This window comes from Sapajus apella, unplaced genomic scaffold (genome assembly GCF_009761245.1).
Source record: "Sapajus apella isolate SASKATOON/1434 unplaced genomic scaffold, GSC_monkey_1.0 scaffold44, whole genome shotgun sequence".
Taxonomy (NCBI): Eukaryota; Metazoa; Chordata; class Mammalia; order Primates; family Cebidae; genus Sapajus; species Sapajus apella.
Window position 1 is genome coordinate 17,188,334 of NW_022436984.1, and position 22,314 is coordinate 17,210,647.

Consider the following 22,314-nt stretch of genomic DNA (forward strand, 5'->3'; position numbering starts at 1 on the left):
TCTCTCTCTCTCTCTCTCTCTCTCTCTCTCTCTCTCTCTCTCTCTCTCTCTCTTTCTGTGTGTGTGTGTGTGTGTGTGTGTGTGTGTGTGTGTGTGTGTACTTCAAGGAAACAGGAAAAGGTATTTTTTAATGCAAACAGAGTCATGCTAATCTATTATGAATGTCTTACTATGTCAGTAAGTATATTTCTATATTGTCATACCTAATAGCTGTATAGTATTCTATTGTATGGATTACCATAATTAATATAGCCAGTCCCCTATTTGGGAACATGTAGGGTTTTTTTAGTTATTCAGTTTGATATAACACCAGCCAGTAAACATCCTTCAATAATGTACATTTTTATATTATACTATTCCAATGATTTATTTTTTGAGACAGAGTCTTACTCTGTCACCAGGCTGGAGTTCAGTGGAGAAGTCTCAACTCACTGCAACCTCTGCCTTGTGCGTTCAGTTCTCCTGCCTCGGCCTCCGGAGTAGCTGGAACTACAGGCCATACACCACCACGCCCAGCTAATTTTTGTATTTTTAGTAGAGACAGGGTTTTACCATATTAGCCAGGATGGTCTGCATCTCTTGACCTTGTGATCCACCCGCCTCAGCCTCCCAAAGTGCTGGGATTACAGGTATGAGCCGCCATGCCTGGCCCGGTTATTTTTTGATATATCTCATTACAAAACAGTTCTTCAATTTGATCATATTCCAGATATAGCCTGAAGTAATTACCTTCTTTTGGTAAAAGCTATAGGTTTTTTAGTAAAACCAAAAACACATATATTAAATGTTCTGTGTTTTTGACAATCCAGAGTTTTTCAAATTATTTTCTTTGGAGCCTGAAGGTTTCCACCAGTGGAGCTTGCCCTGCTGTTTCTCTTTTATCTGTTTCTTTGTAAGGGATCTTTTTTTTTAAAAAAAAAAAAAAAAAGGTTTTACTATTTTTTTAAAATGATGTAAACCACTGAGCTAGTCCCTGGCTAAACTGTGAAGTTAAGTTGCATAACTAGTAGTAGCAATTAGGCCAGAATTCCTGAAAAGAAACTTGGGGCCAGGTGTGGTAGCACTTTGGGAGGCCAAAGTGGGCAGATCACATGAGGCCAGGAGTTTAAGACCAGCCTGGCCAACATGGAAAAACCCTGTCTCTACTAAAAATACAAAAATTAGCTGGGTGTGGTGGCGTGCACCCGTAATCCCAGCTACACAGGAGGCTGAGGCACAAGAATCACTTGAGCCCAGGAGGTGGAAGCTGCAGTGAACTGAGATCATGCCACCTTACTCCAGCCTCAGTGATACAGTGAGACTCTGTCTCAAAAACACAATAAAAGAAAAAGAAAAAGAAACTTGGAATGAGTACATCCTCTGTAATTAAAACAAATTACTCTAGTGCAGTATCTGAATTGCTGCTTACTTTGAACATATTTGCAATGTGTCCTTTATTTGTATGTTATCTTTTTTCTTTATTTCCGCTTCAACAATTGGAATTAAAACATTTTAAAAGACACTAAGCATCAGCTTAACCAGTAATTAGCATTGATGAGTAGAGAAAAATTTAAGACAGCTGCCAAGTTGACCACTTAAGTGAGGTATGGTTTGCTAGTATTTGTCATCTGTGGGACTTTATAATTATAATAATAGCAGTGTAGTTACACTGTGATGGAAAGTTGACAGTTAACTTTTTCCACTTATTAAACTTTAGAACAATTCTGAAAGTTTCTAGTTTTTAGTTTCCAGGTAATTTATCATTCAAGTGATTAAAAAGCTATTTTGGGCCACAATTATGAATAATAATACCATTTTACATATGAATGACATTAACACAGTATTCCTTCTTTTTTAATTTCCAGGGAAAGACTTCTATTATTCTAAGGTGTCTTGACAGGTAAGTGTTATATTAACCTTTAAACTACATTTATGCTTACTCTAGTTGTATAGGGCAAGTTAGATCCTAAAAGACATAAGGAAGGGGAATGATTTTAAGACTCAAACAAAATATTTAATTCTTAGTGAATCCTTAGTATCACCTTTAAGAGCACCTTTAAAGATAAAACTAACAATAAGCCAAAAATGCTATGAGATTAATACTGGGTTTCCCTATTTGAGGGAGAAATGTTACGGTAATGATCCAGCCTACAATGTATTTACCTTCTTTTTGGCTATGCTATTCTGGTATTTAAATTATTTTATTCTGCCAAATCTATGATTATTTGAACATTCATTGGAAGCTTTAGTTGCTCAGGGATACATTTTTGAAGCACAATGTTGGTCCTCAAACTGGATATTTTATCCTTTCTTTTATATACTTTCTAACCTACACTGTAGAAGCAGGCCATCAGATTAACATTTAGGATTATGATTGATAGATGTTGCAGGAAGCTGATAAGGAAAGTCTTCAATCAATTTTGGAAGATATTTCTCTGTTCCCTTCATTTCAATACATATTTCTTATAACTTCTCCCAAATCATCAAAAGAGATGGAATTTGGTGTTAAGGTCACATAAAGAAATATCACTCATTTGAAAAATATTATTAAAGAATACAAATAATAAATTCCTAGTTTTGTGTGATTTCTTTCACCAGCAGAGTCATTTCTCAGAGGAACTATCAACAGTAAAACCTGTTTTGTCTTTCCATCTCCAGGAATCATGGGTCTTTTTAGACACATTTTGCTGTTTCTGTCATAAACATATCATCTAATACAACACCAGCTTAGGAGAAAATACTACAAAATAGTACATTGACTTGAAAAGTAATAATTTCAATTCCTTAATCGTCTGCTTAGGAAAAGGGCGATTGTACAAAATTTAGGTTAAATATCAGATCTTATAAATTTTGTCTTAAAAGTAGCATTTTGCTTGATAAAGGAAAACTTCTGGCTGGGCACAGTGGCTCATGCCTGTAATCACAACACTTTGGGAGGCCGAGGTGGGCAGATGACGAAGTCAGGAGTTCGAGATCAGTTTGACCAACATGGTGAAACCCTGTCTCTACTAAAAATACAAAAATTAGCTGGGCGTGATGTCACATGCCTGTAATCCCAGCTACTCAGGAGGCTGAGGCAGGAGAATTGCTTGAACCCAGGAGGCAGAGGTTGCAGTGAGCTGAGGCCACTGCACTCCAGCTTGGGCAACAGAGTAAGAAAATTTCTGTCTTTTGGGAAATATAACCAAATATTACTCTGTATATAATGTATTCAAAAGATATATGCAGTGGTGATATTCAAAATATTTAATAAACATAAATATATGTCACAAATTTAAAAATCTTTTATCTTCTACAATTTAAATATAGATATGGGGCTGGCTGCAGTGACTCATGCCTATAATCCTAGCACTTTGGGAGGCCAAGTCAGGTGGATTAGTCATCCCAGGTTCAAGACCAGCCTGGCCAACATAGTGAGAACTCATCTATACCAAAAGATACAAAAATTAACTGGTTGTGGTGGTGCACACCTGTAGTCCCAGCTACTCAGGAAGCTGAGGTGGGAGGATCACTTGAGCCTGAGAGGTTGAAGCTGCAGTGAACCACGATCATGCCACTGCATTCTAGCCTGACTAACAGAGGGAGACCCCGTCTCAATAAAATAAAATAAGAAAGTAAAATAAAGATATGTACCCATATTATTTGGCCTTAAAAAGGAGGGAAATTCTGTCACATGCTACAGCATTGATGAACCTGTAGGGCATTATGCTAAGTGAAATAAGCCAGACACACACAAAAAAATATTGGGTTGGTATGGTGGCTCACACCTATAGTCCCAGCACTCTGGGAGGCCAAGATGGGCAGATCATTTGAGGTCAGGAGTTTGAGACCAGCCTGGCCAACATGGTGAAACCCTGTCTCTACTAAAAATACAAAAATTGGCTGGGCGTGGTGTCGGGCCCCTGTAATCCCAGCTCCTTGGGAGGCATGAGAATAGCTTGAACCCGGGAGACAGAGGTTGCAGTGAGCCAAGATTGTACCACTGCAAAAAAAAAAAAAAAAACCAAATATGGTATGATTTCACTTATATATCTAGAATAATCAAACTCATAGAAACAAAAAGTAGAATGGTGGTTACCAAGGACTAGGGGGAAGGGAAAATGAGGAGTTTTTTTTTTTTTTTTTTTTGAGATGGAGCTTCATTTTTGTTGCCCAGGCTAGAGGGCAATGGTGTGGTCTTGGCTCACTGCAACCTCTGCCTCCCAGAGTCAAGCAATTCTCCTACCTCAGCTGGGATTACAGGCACTCACCACCACACCTGGCTCATTTTTCTTTATATTTTTAGTAGAGATGGGGTTTTACCATGTTGGCCATGCTGGTCTTGAACTCCTGACCTCAGGTGATCCACCTGCCTTGGTCTCCCAAGTGCTGGGATCACAGATGTGAGCCACCATGCCTGGCCAAGGAGTTGTTTAATGAGTATAGAGTTTTAGTCTTGTGGATGAAAAAGTGCTGAATACAGGTTATATAACAACGTGAATATGTTTAATACTACTGAATTGTACACTTAAAAATGGTTAAGATAAATTCTATTTTGCATTCTTTACCATAATAAAAATAAATATATATCATAAACTGCTTACCAGCAATATAAGCTATAGTATAAATAATTCAGCAAATTGTTTTAATGTTTTCCTAATTATTACTGATTTTAAGGATTTGTTGATATGATTTATTAACTATCACTAGCTAAATGATACCCGTGTTTGAACTGTGATTTAAGATAGAGGACTGTATTAAAGTCTTGCATTGTTTTTGTTTTTTGAGACAGGGCCTTACTCTGTCACCCAGGCTGTAGTGCAGTGGCACAATCTCAGCTTACTGCAGCCTCGACCTCCCAGGCTCAAGCAATTCTCCCAGGCTCCAGCGATTCTCCCACCTCAGCCTCCTGAGTAGTTGGGACTACAGGCGTGCCCTACTTTTTTTTGTAGAGACAGGGTTTTGCTATGTTGCCCAGGCTAGTCTCAAACTCCTGAACTCAAGCAGTTTACCCGCCTTGGCCTCCCAAAGTGTTAGGATTACAGGCATGAGCCACCATGCCTGGCCAAGTCTTGCATTGATGTTTTAAATTGCATTAGGTTCCTAGCACCTCACGTCAAGGCTGAGCATAAACCCAATGTCAGTGCTTCCTATATGGCCTGGATGTGGAGATCTAGTGCCCAACGTGGCCATCCACACTGCCAGCCTCAACTCATTCTCCACTTGCCGCAGCTGTGCCTTTAGGGGCTACCACATCATGCAGGCACCATTAAAATCCACTAAGCTGGTGTTTTGAAGGTTCATTTATTTTGTACATATATCTCAATGCTATTATACAAAGTAACTTCTCTACTAATAGAGTTTCTAAGAGGAAGGAAAAATGAATCAGGTACGATGATAACATAAGAAACTAACACCACCCACAATGATAATACTATCTGCCTTTATTATACAGAGATGAGCCACCAAAACCAACCTTAGCTTTGGAGTATACATATGGAAGAAGAGCAAAAGGGCACAACACAGTAAGTGGTTTTTTTTGTTTTGTTTTTTTCAATTGGAGTCTCGCTCTTGTCCAGGCTGGAGTGCAGTGGCACGATCTCAGCTCACTGCAAGCTCTGCCTCCTGGGTTCAAGTGATTCTCCTAGCTCAGCCTCCCAAGTAGCTGGGACTATAGTCGCTTGCCACCACACCTGGCTAATTTTTGTATTTTTAGTAGAGATGGGGTTTCACCATATTGGCCAGGTGGGTCTGGAAATCCTGACCTCAAGTAATCTGACTGCCCCAGCCTCCCAAAGTGCTGGGATTACAGGCATGAGCCACCACACCCAGCACAGTAAGTGTCTTTTAAAGTGATATTGCTATGCCCATAAGATGGGAAAGTAATGCTGCTGACTTTGTTTTACATTTTCCATCTTATCTGTAATCAATAAACATACCCAGTTGTACACTTCATAACTGTCTACCCTTAAACTTCAAATGCAGTGTGGCAGATAGGAAGCCAACCCAAACTGTGAAAAGATTTTAGCCTTCTCATTTGTTATGTCTTAAAATGCTAGAATAAGATGCCTTTTTAACTTTATTGTACAGTTCATGAGAATAGTGTTGTGAGTTACTTTCTGTCTCTCAAAAATCTGCTGAAATATGAGTTTGACCTGTGGAGTATTTATGAAAATACGCTGTTTAAAATCTAAATTATTAGCATTTAAAAATGCATCTTGGGCTGGGTGCAGTGGCTCGCACCTGTAATCCCAGCACTTTGGGAGACCAAGGCTGGTGGATCACATGGTCAACAGTTTGAGACCAGCCTGGCCAACATGGTGAAACCCCTTCTCTATTAAAAATACAAAAATTAGCCGGGCGTGATGATGTGTGCCTATAATCCCAGCTACTCAGGAGGCTGAGACGGGCGAATCACTTGAATCCGGGAGGCGGAGGTTGCAGTGAGCCGAGATTGCGCCACTGCACTTCAGCCTGGGTGACAGAGCAAGACTCCGTCTCAAAATAAATAAATAAAATAAAAATAAAAATGTGTCTTGAAGTTGATAGTGCTAGTTGAGATCATATGCCCTACTTGGTTATAATCCTATTTTTACTTGTTTTAATGTCTCTTTAGAGGAACATTATAAACTATTCAGGATAGAAGGTGGGTTTATAGTATATGTTGGCAGGGGGTGGGGTGGGGAATTCCTAAATAGAATCTTTTTGGAGTTGTCACCTGAAAAGAGGTCCTTTCTTAAATAAAGTTAAGTGTGTGTAAGGTCAATCTAGAATGGAGCATCCTGCTACTCCCATAACCAAGGCGCATTTTTATACACTGACTTAGTCGAGTGTTTTGCTCATTAGGCAGTATACAAAGAGATAAAACTGCCTATTGTTGCTTCCAGGATTTGCCAAGGAGAGTGGGTTATTAAAGCTGAAATTTAAAGAAAAAAACATAATATATAGAGATACAGGAGGACTTCGTTTTTGTGACTCACTTGAATTTTGACATGAGCGATAAGCCTAGAAATGTAATTATTGCTTTTCATTGGAAACTTTGAGGCAGCTCTCATAAGCTTAACTTTTCAGAAGAGCTCTAAAAACTTCCCTTTATCAAATTTTGAATTGAGGGAGATTTTCCAATGAAGAATTACTTTTCCCGCAAAAATTAATGATTCGTATATGAACAGCCAAACAATCATAGTGATTACAAGATGAAAATTTGTCAAAAATTCAAAATAATATGTATTCATCTGAAATTTATTTTATTGATAATCTGTCTCTTACAGGCTCATGGGAGCAGATAGATAAAAACTTGTGTGATTCTTTTTCACCTATTTTTTTCCTCTAAACTTTGTACTATCAAGTAGGATATTTCCAAATTCATTCTGGAAGCATCACGTCTTTCTCAGATTTAATTCCTTGAGAGTTCTAAATAGAAGTACTTTGTCAGCTCCTCACAGAATTTCAGTGACCTGAAGGCTCCTCAGTGTCAGGACAGAAGCAGAAATGCCATTAGCCAATAGTCTAGGGAGGCCTCATGGAATAGATGGTCCTCCTTTTTTTCTTTTCTTTCGGAGACAAGGTCTCACTTTGTTGCCCAGGCTGGGGTACAGTGGCAGGATCATAGCTCACGGCAGCCTCAAACTCCTGGGCTCAAAGAATCCTCCCAAATTAGCCTCCCAAGTAAATTGTCCCCCCAAATTCACTACAAGCATGCACCACCATACTCAGCTAATTTTGAAAAATTGTTTGTAGTGATGGGGTCTCACTGTGTTGGTCAGACTGACCTTGAACTCCTGGCTTCAAGTGATCCTCCAGCCTTGGCCTCCTGCAGTGCTGAGGTTACAGGTGTGAGCCACTGCACCCAGCCCTAGATGATCTTATTTCTGAACTTCTTGACTGCCTAGCCTTGTTAGTTTCCTATTATTTTGAGGGCCCTATAAAAAAGAGAAGCAGTTGTTTGATCTCTTATTCCCCCACCTACCATGTGTTATTGTCAGTGGTAGACTCAGATTCTCCACAGGAATCAGGAACAAATTGTCTCCTTATACTTTTGCTCAAGTAATCTTGATCCGCAGCCAGGACTGCCATTTGTTCATTCTTTTTCTTCATGCCTTACGTGTGTCTAATTCATTCTGTGAGCTTCTGTCTTCCTAAATAAGAATGTTTTCCTATTCACCTGTTTTATTTCTATCTAGAATTATCGATGTTTCAAAAAGATAATACAAATTTGTTCAACTGGTTACTTTTTATCTAAAATCTGTGTAAGTGTATGTTACATATGTCATTTACAAAATTGAGGCACTGTTTGTGTCTTCTGTTAAGATATTACTAGAATTAGGGCATTTGGGCATTTGTATACACATATAGACAATTCTTAATATTTCATCATTTTTGTTTAGAATAGGTGCTTTGGTGCATTTTGAGGGATGAGATAAAGGAGAAAGTTTTGACTGCCAAGAAATGGTTAAGGACTACAATATTTTGTATGTTTAATTATTACTGGCAAGTGCTAATGATGTATAAGAAGTACTTAAAATTCAAAAATCAAAAATTTTTGTTTTTCAGCCAAAAGATATTGCTCACTTTTGGGAACTGGGTGGAGGAACCTCCTTATTGGACTTAATCAGCATACCTATCACAAGTGACACATTACGGTAAGTGAGCCAGCTCCAGGAAAAGCTGTAAGTACACAGGAGTATCCCCAGGAGGAATATGAGTTGGCTTTTCTCAGTCAGAATTTTGGGGTACAGTTTTATGTTGCTGAAGGCTTGTGCCCACTTCCTTTCTAAATGCTTAAACTCTAATGTTTTCAAAGGAGTTTTAAAAGAACCAAGATTCTGGCCTGTGCTGAAGTGAGATAGCTGACATTCCCCCTACTAACATATTTTGCAAGCTGCAAACAAACAAAAAAAATACACCACATTACACTTGGGCAATGAATTCATTTCATAAAAGCAATTTTGAAAAGCTTAATTCTTTCCCATATCCGTCTCGGTGTGAGTTAATTCGATTCTGAGTTTTTTCTTTATCTGAGTACTGTAAGTCTACCTTTGTATTTAATGCTAATTAGTATTCTTGAAGCTTCATTTAAAGGAAGACTGTCTGTCGGAGGAGAGAGAAAGTCTCTCTGTTTGCTGACCTTAGAGAAATAGAACCTAGGGGAAAACCTCAAAACACTTGAGTGATGTTTTTCTGACAGTAACTCCCACATGTTGGCCAAATATGTGGAAAATTGTGACATTTCTTACAGTGTTCCTGGGAATTGGTCTTAGCTAAGAAAAACAAATATTTTAAAATCTGAAATATTTTATTTGTAGAGTTTAACATAAACCATTGCTGCTGCCTGGATCTAATACAAAGGGCTTGACAATTAGTTGTTCCATGTTGGCCATTAAGCCCCTGGGAGGATGGAATTGTTTCTTGTTAATGGGACAGTTGTTTCTCTAGAACTGGCTGGAGACAGTTGGCTTCGTTTTGTCTTTTTTTTTTTCCTTTTAGTGAAATATGATTTACTTTCTTTCACTTATTACAAAAGTCATGTATGCTCACATAGAAAACTTGTAAAAATGCTGAAAGACACAAAGAAAGTAGAAGAAACTAGAATCACATTTTAAAAACCACTTTAACATGTTGAGGTATTCCTTTCAGCCTTTTCGGTGTTTGTAAATAGACTTTGTACAGAATTTGTGATATTTTGTATACATATTTAGATCTGGCTTTTTCACTTTTCAACACTTTTCCCTATGATACTATTTTTTAGAAGATGGAATTTTACAGTTACATCATTTGTCATTTGTCTCTCTTTAATGGAGACAAATAAGTGAAGCTGCCAGGGAATAGTGCCTAGTGGCGTGGTTGAGAAGAGATGGTGAGGGGCTGAGTGTGGTGGCTCACACGTGTGATCCCAGCACTTTGAGAGGCCAACGCTAGAGGATCACTTGAGGCCTGGAGTTCAAGACCAGCCTCCGCAACATAGTGAGATCCCATCTCTACAAAAAAATTAAAAAATAACATTAGACATCGTAGCATGCCTCTGTAGTCCCAGCTACCCAGGTGGCTGAGGCAGGAGGATTGTGTGAGCCAGGGAGTTCGAGGCTGCAGTAAGCTATGATCATACCACTATACTCCAGCCTGAGTGACAGAGTGAGACATTGTCTCTTTAAAAAAAAAAAAAGAGAGAGAGAAATAGTGAGGGCAGGAGGAGCTTCCAGTTAGAGTAGCCAGAGGCTGAAAGGGTGAAAATACAGAAGCTGGCTCTTACCTGGGTTGGGAATTGGCTCCTGTTCTGATGGACTTGTTACATTACCTCATTACCCTTTTCAAGGCCCAAAAGGTTTTGGCCTGCTGGGCTCGTGGAAATTCTAGGTTCTGTAGAAATCCAGATCTTCCCAAGGGTTAATACCTCATTTGTGAGGTCTTGGTCTTCCTTTCCCTGGAGTCTCAGGACAGCTGGAGCCTGCTTTAGGAGAGAGGAAGGGTCAGAGTTACGATCAACAGGGGGAAAGGGAGCGGTAGGCTTGGGTCCAAAGTAGGTTGCTGAGTGGTTAAATAATTCATGGAAAATATTTCATTCTTCATATGGTTGCTAATCTCAAAGTGTTTTTGACTAGAATTAGTTTGACACATAATTTCCTTATGTTGGATGAAGTCCCACAACTTGAGAAAATAATATTGCCAAATACTGTTAGATACTGTTTATCTTTGAAATAACTGTTCATAGAATTATAAATGCATCAAACATTTCCACAGAGTTTAGACAGTTTGTAATAGAACATTTCCTGTGGTCTGAATCTCTGTTTTAAGGGTTTGTTTAAAAAAATGTTTTGGCTGTCATTTGCTATGAAAAAGGTAAAAAGTAACAAAAGTATTTCCAATATACTGTGAACAAAAATTTTAATCTTGGAAAAAAATTATAGCAATTCATTTTTCTTTTGCTTAAAATAATTTTTCACTTGAAAAAAATATATTTTGTTGTATCCATTTCATCACAATGGAAAAATGTTAAACCATAGTTGAAACATAACCATACCAAAACCCTAAAAATAAAATTAATACCATTAAAAATGTATATATTATTTTTATAGTTAAGCAAAACTGTTTATGAGCTTATTAAAATGATATAAATATAATTGGCTAGGCAATATAATATCAGAATAATTTTTAGAAAATTTGATAATTAATGTGTAAAAGACTACTTTCTGAATTGAGACCAACAGAATTGTTACTGTTTTGCTAGAATTATACAAAATACGCTGTTTACTTGAACTAAACAAAATAATTAAATAACATATGTTATAATTTGGTGCCGTGTCTTCTAGCAGAATGTTTACTGTGTTGATCACGGATATATTGGATATATTGTATAGAATCCTAAACCATCAAGGATTATGGTTCTACATACTTAATATAACCATTTTAAAAATACTCGTAGAGGCTGGGTGTGGTGACTCATGCTTGTAATCCCAGCGCTTTGGGAGGCCGAGGTGGGCGGATCACGAGGCAGGAGTTGAAGACCAGCCTGGCCAACATGGTGAAACCATGTATTTTTGTAAAAATACAAAAATTAGCCAGGCATGGTGGCACTTGCCTGTAATTCCAGCTACTCAAGAGGCTGAGGCAGGAGAATAGCTTGAAGCCAGAAGGCAGAGGTTGCAGTGAGCCGAGATCGCACCACTGCACTCCAGCCTGGAACACAGCAAGACTCTATCTCAAAAAAAAGAGAAAAAAAAAACACCTAGATTTATGTATGCTTAGTTTTTATTGTGGTAAAATGTACATAGCATAAAAATTTAGTCATTTTTAACTGTGCAGTTCAGTGGCATTAAGTATATTCTCATGACCATCCATTTCCAGAACTTTTTAATCTTCTCAAACTGAAACTCTTTACCTATTTAACAATAACTTCTTATTTTTCCCTTCCCCAGCTCCTGGTAGCCATCATCCCTACTGTCTGTCTCTATGAATTTGGCCACTCTAGTACCTCGTATAAATGAAATCATTCATTATTTGTCCTTTTGTTATTTATTTATTTATTTCATTTAGCATAACGTCTTCAGGGTTCTTCCACGTTGTAGTATGTGTCAGGATTTTCCTCACTTATAAGGCCAAATAATGTTCCATTGTATAAACAGATACCACAGTTTAGTTATCCATTAATCTATCCATGAACATTTGGATTATTTCCATCTTTTGACTATTATGAGTAATGCTGGTATGAACACTGGTGTACACTATCTGTTTAAATCTCTTCTTTCAGTTCTTTTGGGCATAGACTCAGAAGTGGAACTGCTGGATCATCTGGTAATTCTACAGTGAATGTTTTGAGGAATCACTATTACTGTTTTCCACAGTGGCTCTACGATTTTACATTCCCATAAGCAATGTATAGCGGTTCTAATTTCTCTGTATCCTCACTAATACTTGTTATTTTCTCATTTAAAAAAATCTTTTAGGCCAGGCACAGTGGCTCATGCCTGTATCCCAATACTTTGGGAGGCTGAGGCGGGCAGATCACCTGAGGTCAGGCGTTTGAGACCAGCCTGGGCAACATAGTGAAATCCGTCTTTACTAAAAATACAAAAATTAGCTGGATGTGGTGGCGTGCACCTGTAATCCCAGCTACTCTGGAGGCTGAGGCAGGAGAATCACTTGAACCCAGGAGGCAGAAGTTGTAGTGAGCCAAGATCATGCCATTACACTCCAGCCTGGATGATAGACTCCTCCTCAAAAAAAAAAAAAAAGAAAAGAAAAGAAATCTTGACAATAGCCTATTGGGTAGGAAGTTGGACATCTTTTCATGTGTTTTTTGGCCATCTGTATATCTTCTTTGGAGAAATGGCTATTTGAGTCTTTTGCCTTCTTTTTTTTTTTTAAATATAGTTGAGATGGAGTCTTGCTGTTGCCCAGGCTGGTCTTGAACTCTTGACCTCAAGAGATCCTCCTGCCTCAGCTTCCCAAAGCTCTAGAAATACAGACATGAGCCACCATACCTGGCCTCTTTGCCCATTTTTGAACAGGAATGTTTGTTGCTGAGTTTAGATTTATGTGTGATGTGCATGAACAGAATGCAAGTGCATATGGTGATGGTGGTGCCATAGCTGGTGGTCAGGGATGTGCTTGCAGAGAGACAGAATGGTATCACAGAAAAACATGTAACTTTGGATCTAAATACTGGTTCTACAATTTACTAATATATAAATCTGTGCCAGAGACTTCTAATCTATAAAATGGACATTATAACATCTTCTGGAGAGGGTTATTGTGGAGATTAACTAGAGAGTTCTCTAGCAAGGTCCATCCATACATCTGTTTTCTTCTCCTTTACCTGATTATTGTGTTATTGTTTGGGCTTCTTTTATTTTTTTTGCTTTGCTTTTTGGAGCGCATAGTAAAATGGGATGTAAACACAGCATTGTCGACCCTAATGCTTGCAGCTTCTCTGTTTGAACTAAACTACTTTTAGTTCAACAGAAACGTAGTTCCACTATTAGTTGTAACACTTAAATATCACTAGAGGAAAGTATTAGAATAAATAAGGCTATTCTTTTGGTTTTTTGTTTTTGTTTTTTTTTTTTGACTCTTAGAATAATGCTATGGTTTTTGCTTTTTTTTTTTTCCTTAAGGTATATTTTAGTTATTCTTTGATAAGTTCCAGTACATTAGGGTTTCAAAATGGTAATTATTTTGAGTCTTTTTTGAAAGACGTTTTTAATTTCTTTAGGATGTTTTCTCTTGTTCTTGTTCTGGATCTTTCAAAACCTAATGATCTTTGGCCCACCATGGAAAATCTCTTGCAAGCCACAAAAAGCCATGTAGACAAGGTGATAATGAAACTGGGAAAGACGAATTCTAAAGCAGTTTCTGAAATGAGACAGAAGATCTGGAATAATATGCAGAAGGACCATCCTGTGAGTTGCTGTTTGGAATTATTACTAGAATCCTTAGCCTCATGTATAGTTAATGATAACATCACAAACAACTTCTTTAGATTTTTATGCATGACTTGAAATTCATTTGATGTAGATGAACTTGTTCACTGGAAAATTACAGCAATTTATTAAAATCTCAGTAAGAGCAAAACAAGGAAAAAGATTCCTTACGTCTTCTTGTTAGACATCTACTGTGATTATAATGGCATATTACACCAATCAGAGAAATAGAGTTTTAAAGTAGTGGTTTGATATTGATTTTATAATCTCTGTAAAAATGTAGATAAAAATCCAGATTGTTCAAAGTCACCTGACAAAGACTAGATGAAGCTACAACTTTAAGCAAGGGGTAGAGTTTTAATAGCCTTCACCGTCACTCTGTATTTTACATTTATTTAGTTCTGTCACTTATTCAATATCTTTTGATCATCTGACAGCTAGTTAAATTATAAAGTTGCTGTGATAGTAACACAGGTTCTTCAAATACAATCATAAATATCATCATCTAGAAAACTAAGAGCAGCATTTTATATTATCCAGAGTTTATAAGAAAGTGTTTTACATAGGAAGTTATGTAACAGAACAAATCTATGCTAGATAAATGCTATTCCACAAACAGTTAACATAAAACAGAAAAAAAAAAAAAAACCCAGAAAGGTAATCTTATATATAAGAAAATAAAAGGGTGGAAAAGGGAAAAGAATAAATATCATAGTAATTTAGGGAATTGCCATTTCTAGTTTTACACTTATGAAACATTGCTTAGGAAGTGAAAAGTTAAATACTGGAACAAATTCTATGTCAAGCAAATTAAGTAAACATCTATGAAGAGACTGAAAATTTTTGGAAGTAAATAGAAATTGTTGAGCACATAACAATAAAGAATTATAATAAATCAGCCAAGAGTGGTGTCTCACACCTGTAATCTCAGCACTTTGGGAGGCCAAGGCAGGCAGATCACAAGGTCAGGAGTTCAAGACCAGCCTGGCCAACATGGTGAAACCCCATCTCTACTAAAAATACCAAAAAAAAAAAAAAATTAGCCGGGCATCGTGGCACATGCCTGTAATTCCAGCTACTTGGGAGGCTAAGGCAGGAGAATTGCTTGAACTGGGACCCAGGAGGTGGAGGTTGCAGTGAGATCATGCCACTGCAGTCCAGCTTGGGCTACAGAGTGAGACTGTATCTCAAAAAAAGAAAAAAAATGAGAGAGAATTATAATAAATCAGTGCAATGTGTTTATTAACAGGATCGTGAAATAATTGACCCATTTCCAGTACCTCTGGTCATTATTGGAAGTAAATATGATATTTTTCAGGTAAGCTCTTCTCAGCTCTTCTAGCTGAGTTCATTGTACATACATGGCTGTGCTTTTTATGAGGAAGGTACCAAAATAGTGTCAAAATAAAAAAAGTAATTCTTGAAAGAACAGGTTAATAAGTCACATATCTTAAAGATTTTGGAATAGAAGATATAGTAGGGACAGAAAAAAATAGGTAAAGAAAATAAACGCAATGATTAGAATGGGGATAGGCAGGTTTAGAAAATGAATCTAGCTGGGCACAGTGGCTTATGCCAGTAGTCCCAGCACTTTGGGAGGCTGAAGAGGGAGGATCACTTGAGCCCAGAAATCTGAGGTTACAGTGAGCTTTAATCACACCCCTGTGCTCCAGCCTGGGTTACACAGTAAGACACTGTCTCTTAAAAAGAAAAGAAAAAAATCTTCAACTCAGTCACTGGGGAATAGGACTTACTTGCCAACTTTTAAATTGAAGGAAGTAGAAAATTAGTTTCTTCTTATCTTTGCTTGTCAGAGAATCGTTAGGGTGTTCTACACTATGAAATGTGTGCTTATATCTGAATTCTATTGAGCTAAGTATTTAAACAAAGAAAGATCTGATAGCTGTAGCTCTAAGAAGGCTGCAGCTGTTGTTCGACCCTCTATGAAACAAATATCAAGGTAATGGAATCCTATTCCTGAAGGTGAGTTTAAAAAAATAAGAAATAATCTACTTCTACATTTAATAATTTGAATCTTCCTGCTATAGATATTTTGTTACCTTGACTATTTTTAAATAACGTATTTCTACAGGATTTTGAGTCTGAGAAGAGAAAGGTAATATGCAAGACACTTCGATTTGTTGCACATTATTATGGAGCATCATTAATGGTTTGTACGTTTCTTGTTCTTTGGGCTTGAATGGACAGTACCAAATTTGGGGAGATTAGCAACTTGATACACAACTATGAGGAATAAATGCTTTTGCTAATGTGCATGGTCCCATTGCTTTCCCACTGCCGAAGACCTCTCCTTACAGAGCATTTGATAATGTACCTGTTGAACATGCACTGCTAGATGGTCTCCCCCTTCTTTGGAGCAAAAGTTCTGAATTGCTTATATCCATAAACCCCAATCAAGCTTAAAGAGATAAGTTGATAATCTATTTATTCATTTTTAGCATCCCCTTAAGAATTAGAATCTATATTCCCTTAAAAGAAAAACAAAAAGCAACTTTAACAGTTTTGTTTATTGGGGGTAACGGGTCTTAAAAAAAAGTTCTGTTTGTTGTAAAAGTTAAAAACATGAAATCTGAAGTCATGCTTCCTGGGTTCTAATCTCAGGGTGACCATTTATTAGACATGTGATCTTAGGCAAGTCACTTAATTTCCCTTAAGCCTCATTGTCCTCCAGGGTAAAATGGAGAAAAATTGTATCTTCTTCATAGGGTTGTTGTGATGATTCAAAGAGGGGGTACATGTGAAATGCTTAGCACCAGGCCTAGAACAGTATTATCCAACAATAAATGTTGGCTTTTATCATCACTGTTATCATTATCTCCCATAGCAGGACCAAACTTTACTAAATGTCCTTTAATATAGTAAAATAGAAAAATATTTTTATTTAAAAAATGTCCAGCTGGGTGCTGTGGCTCACGCCTGTAATCCCAACACTTTGGGATGCTAAAGTGAGAGGATCACTTGAGTTCGGGAGTTTGAGACCATCCTGGGCAACATGGCGAGAATCTGTCTGTACAAAAAATTTTGAAAATTAGCTGGGTATGGTGGCACACACCTGTGGTCCCACCTACTTGGGAGGCTGAGGTGGGAGGATGATGTGAGCTCAGGCGTTCAAGGCTGCAGTGAGCCGTAATCACACCACTGCACTCCAGACTGGGCAACAGAGGGAGACCTTGTCTCAAAGAAGAAAAATTTTTTCTTTACATTTGAGTAATTATTTAATGGTCTCTTTTTTTCCTCCAAATTAAAGCACTCCGAGGAACCTAGAGACAACATGGTCCAGCCCCTTGCCTTCATGGCTAGAATATTTTGACTGAAAGTAAAATGTACAAAATATGTATTCTCGGTTTGTATACCTTTCAAAACATTACAAATACATTTCATTATGTATTTTCTTAAAAAGGATCACTTTTTATGTTTGAATTGTATTTGCTTATGTATAAGGTTGACATGGTACTTTGGAAAATGTTCTTCTTTACTATTTTGAGAGGATATGAGTGAAGGGCTCATCAAGGGTACAGAGGTAAAGATCTTGCAGTTACTTATTTTTGCCACTAGTGAGGGTCACACATTTAATTCTGGTTAAAGTTAGCTGAGGGAAATCCCTTTATTTCTTTAGGAACAGATTATGTTTGATGGAGGGCCCAGTCTGGTCTCATGGGTACAAATTTAGATGAAGCCAGGTCAACGCAGGCCACAGCGAGCCTGGGATTAACCGTGGCCCAGGAGATCCAACAAAATCAGGAACCAGGGAATGGCTTTGAGAAGGGCTTCATCTCAGCTTTCAGTAAGCCCAAAGGAACAGGATTTGGGTTAGTAGAGTACTTCTGGACCACCAAAGGAACCATAAGGTCTTTCAAGAGGAATGCAGCCAAAGTTATCAAAGCCTCATCTTTCAGTTTCACATCTCCTCTTACCCTCTGCCCCATTTAAGGAAGAAAGTTGGGTACTGCTTTGCAAAATTCCATGATATTTAGCAGGGCTTTTTCCCCCAACACTATAGTTGATTCTTTATAGTGCCGTTGAGAGTATTGATTCAATATTATGAACAATCTAATTAAGTTAATAAAAAACAAAAAACAGGCCGGGTATGGTGACTTTTGCCTCTAATCTCAACACTTGGAGGGTGAGGTGGGAGGATCACCTGAGGCCAGGGGTTCAAGACCAGCCTAGGCAACAAAATGAGGCCCTATTTTTACAAAAAAAAAAAAAAAAATTAGCCAATCATCATAGTGCATGCCTGTAGTCCTAGCTACTCAGGAGGCCGAGGCAGGAGGATTACCTGAGCCTGGGAGTTCGAGGTACAGTGAGTTATGATCGCACTGCTGTACTCCAGCCTGGGTAACAGAGCAAGACCCCATCTCTTAAAAAACCAACATGCTCCTCGCCCCCCAAAAGAGGAGGAGAAGACTAATAAGTAGGACCAGATTCAGAGGAGAACCACCATAATGGCAGGGACTTAAAATTATTATGTATGAGGACCAGTAGAATATCATCTACAATGTGATAACTCTCTTATATAGTTGGAATATTCCATGGAAAAGTGACTAAATTCATTCTTTCCTATTCTAAGGTCCAGAAAAAGAAAAAGGAATCAATAGAGTTTACTCAAAAGATGAAAGCACTTTCTAATACTGCCATTGTCTGAAAACAGAGTGAATTATTTTGGGAGATGAATTCCCAGGCATTGAGTTTGTTTAAGCAGAAGGCCTACAGCTCTTTGTGAAAGATGTTTTACAAGTGATTGATGCACCAGATGCAGAAGTTGGGTTAGAAAACTTCTAATGTTCTCCCAGCCCTATGTTCTATGAAATATGTTTGTGACTAGGTTTTTCCTTTCTCATAAAGAAAATAAAATTAAACACAGCAGTTGTATTTCTAAATTCAGTTAAAGTTTTCTATAGGTATTTTTAAACATTGTCTCAGTAGAAGCATTACAACTATTTCAATGGCTTTCTTTTAAATAAATGTATCAGATCTTACATATACACGAGCATTCTCTTTTGAATACTTTCTCTGAGAGCATTAAGAACTTTCTGTTCTTAATCCAGAATGAAGCTTATCTTGTGCAATAGCCATTGGAACCATAATGCTGATATCGTTGCTTCATAATTACATTTCATTTCAGTTCAAAGTTGTTTTTCCTGCTTCCATACCTTTTAGTCATTTTGGCTTGGCTATGAATGACTTTTGGTATCTACAGAAATCCAATCTAGTCTTTTTTTTTTTTTTTTTTTTTTGAGACAGAGTATCACTCTGTTGCCTGAGGCTGGAGTATAGTGGTGTGATCTTGGCTCACCACAACCTCTACCTCCCGGGTTCAAGCGATTCTCCTGCCTCAGCTTCCCGAGTAGCTGGGACAATAGGCGTACACCACCATGCCCAGCTAATTTTTGTATTTTTAGTAGAGATGGGGTTTCACTATGTTGGCCAGGCTGGTCTCAAACTCCTGACCTCATGATCTGCCCGCCTTGGCCTCAGAAAGTGCTGGGATTACAGATGTGAGCCACCGTGCCCAGCCTAGCATCCAATCTAGTCTTTAAACATTTGTAGGGTAACCATATGTCCTGGTTTCGATCTGATATCACGCTTAATTATTAATAATACCCAGTCCCTTTCATTCTCTGAAATATTCCGGTTATGGTCTCCCTGGTTATATACGAGCACTGAAAAAGTAGCTTAAGCACCAAAAGCAATTCAAAAAGAAGTTAAAAAATTACTTTATTGAGTATCAGTGTCATTAGACCAGTCTTCACTCCCACAATGACTTTTTGGAAGGCAGCAATGTGCCCTTGGATGTAAAAGCTACTTTTGAGGTATACCTCTTATTTTCTAACCAACCCCACTGCATTTTGGACAATTTTCTTTTAGACCATAATGAGTGTGTTTACACACATACAGCCTATAAACATACATTTATATATACGTTTTAAAGAAATTACTTGACAATGATTATGATCCACTTGTGTGAGTTGCTAAAATGATTAGTGCATAAACACAAGTCCTTTCCACATCATGTACTCATTAAGTTTGAAGAACGAGTTAAAGTTACTAAGATTTCTTTATTCAGTTTTGTTTTGTCTACTCAAACAGAAGTATTTGTTGGGCAACTAAATAGTAATTCTCTTTGCAGTCTGTACTTGTTCAAAGCCATATTTATTTTATCTGTTTCTGTGATTAGAAAATAGAGCATTTAATTTGTTCTCCTGATTTGTTTAAAGTTTACCAGCAAATCAGAAGCTCTATTACTAAAAATACGTGGCGTTATCAACCAGTTGGCATTTGGCATTGACAAAAGGTACTGTTAAGATATTTTTATATCATTTATTGAGTGATTGATTAGCCAAATTTGTCTCATCTGATTATTGTTCTATTCAGTCTCTTGTGTCTTGACCAGGAAGGTGACCCAGACAGCTGTTCTTAAAGGGATCATTTCTTTTTAAAATTGTTTTTATTATTATTTATTTTGTCAAGACTCAACATAAAGCAGATAATTTTATATTATTTCCTGCTTCTTATATTGTTTAAATATTTCTCACATTTAACAACCAAAATGTTACATAACATTTAGTTTGAGGCTGGAATAAAATAATGATAATATTATACTTGTTCACTGATTTCTGTACCTCCTTTCCTACACTTTAGTAGCTTCCCTCTATTATTACTTTATTATATTGATTTGAAATGGAATTGAAAATTTTGGAATGTATCTTCTTAGACTTCTCTTGGTTTTGATTTAAGGTAATAGGGTCTGTCACTTTTTTTTCCCTATAAAATGTTTATTTATGCTACACTTTAATTTTTGAAATCTCTTAAATTGATAGTTACTCATTCATTTGGGGCAGTGCTCTCATTAGTGGCTAAATGTAAAACTAGCCCAATAATATGGCTCTCATGTTTATGGAAGAGTGTCGTAGCAAATTCAATTGCTAAACTAATTTAGAATCTTTCTTTTCCACGTAGCAAATCAATATGTGTGGATCAGAATAAACCACTGTTTATCACAGCAGGACTGGATTCTTTCAGTCAGATAGGTTAGTGAACTTATTAAGATTGTTGAATCTTTTTTTAATTGCTTATTGATTTTATCCTACTCCATGGTTACTTTGTCTCCAACATACTCTTTCTGGTTTCATTATCATTGCTGTTATTTCCTGTATGTTTATTTACATGCCCAGTATTAATGCAACATGCATCACATTGACATGTTTGTGATGAAAGCAATGTCACCATATTAGAGACTGATTTCTGATCTCTATTCCACTAAAAAACAAATTTCATGTATTTTCTTTCCCCCACTGATTTCCAGGTACTTTAAAATTTTAGCTCCTTGGATTTAAAGAAACTAGAAGCATAGTGTAGTGAGGAAATTCAAAGCTACATGTTATAGGCAATTGGCAAGTATATGAGAGATTAAAGTGGTAGAATACACCAAAAAGAACACAATTGTAACAATTAGGTGTGATTTAATTTGTTGTTATAAAATAGCATGCCTCATCTAATGGAATGTATTTCCTGAACTTTCTGTAGGCTTCTGAATCAAAAGGAAGTTTAAGAGTTTATATCTCAAGCCCCTTACCTTCCCACAGAAGCTGTTTTCATTTGTGAAGATCTTTGAGCCTCAGAGTTCTTTATCCTTGGCAGGTGGCATAGTTTGCTTTTAACACTGTAATGGGCAGTAGTGGGTTTTTTTTTTATTTCCCATCCTCTATTAGTCTTACAAGCTAAAAGTGACTTGACTTCAAATATAGAAATCTTTGTAATGAAATTATAGATTAATTGAGATGAAAGGAATGGAGGTGATTTTGTTTAATGAACGGTCATGGAGATGGATTTTTATGATTATCATTAGCGCCAACCTAATTCCAGTAGCAGTGAGAATCACTGTGTGTACTAACAGATAATGCTGATGGAATTCTTTTGCCCCTGTGAATAGTTGGAGGCCAGAAGAGAGTTCAGAATTACTCAATTTAAAAATCATAATTACTCAATTTAAAAATTTAGATATCAGAATTTAAAACTTTTGCTCTGTGAAAGCCCATGGGAAGATGATGAATAGACATGCCACAGTCTGGGAGAAAATAATTTCAAACCACATATATGACAAAGGACTAGTGTTTAGAATATATAAACTCAATAGAAAAATAAACGAAGAATTAAAAAGTGGGCAAAAGATACAAGCAGTCATTTCATTTCAGAAGAGGACATAAAAATAACAAAGCAGCACATAGAAAGGTATTTAATATCATTAGGGAAATGCAAATTGAAACCACAATGAGCTATCACTATACACTTAACAAAATTGCTAAAACAGATCTCTCATACGTTGCTGGTGGGAGTGTAAAATGGTACAGCTGTTCTAGAAAACAGTTTGACAGTTTCTTATGAAACTAAACATGTAAGTACCACATGACCTAGAAAT

The 22,314-nt window shown here is 37.2% G+C and overlaps 1 protein-coding gene across 3 annotated transcripts in view; it reads left to right on the top strand.

Annotated features, from left to right (window-relative positions):
* The window catches only part of DYNC2LI1 (dynein cytoplasmic 2 light intermediate chain 1), a 37,000-nt gene that overhangs the window by 7,436 nt on the left and 7,250 nt on the right, over positions 1 to 22,314 (top strand). For all 3 annotated transcript variants that reach the window (XM_032239442.1, XM_032239441.1, XM_032239443.1), the window contains 8 exons: positions 1,845 to 1,879; positions 5,414 to 5,483; positions 8,512 to 8,600; positions 13,667 to 13,853; positions 15,124 to 15,192; positions 15,967 to 16,044; positions 20,114 to 20,190; positions 20,856 to 20,926. In XM_032239442.1, the coding sequence (XP_032095333.1) occupies positions 1,845 to 1,879; positions 5,414 to 5,483; positions 8,512 to 8,600; positions 13,667 to 13,853; positions 15,124 to 15,192; positions 15,967 to 16,044; positions 20,114 to 20,190; positions 20,856 to 20,926 (676 nt within the window). The remainder of the gene's footprint in view (positions 1 to 1,844; positions 1,880 to 5,413; positions 5,484 to 8,511; positions 8,601 to 13,666; positions 13,854 to 15,123; positions 15,193 to 15,966; positions 16,045 to 20,113; positions 20,191 to 20,855; positions 20,927 to 22,314) is intronic.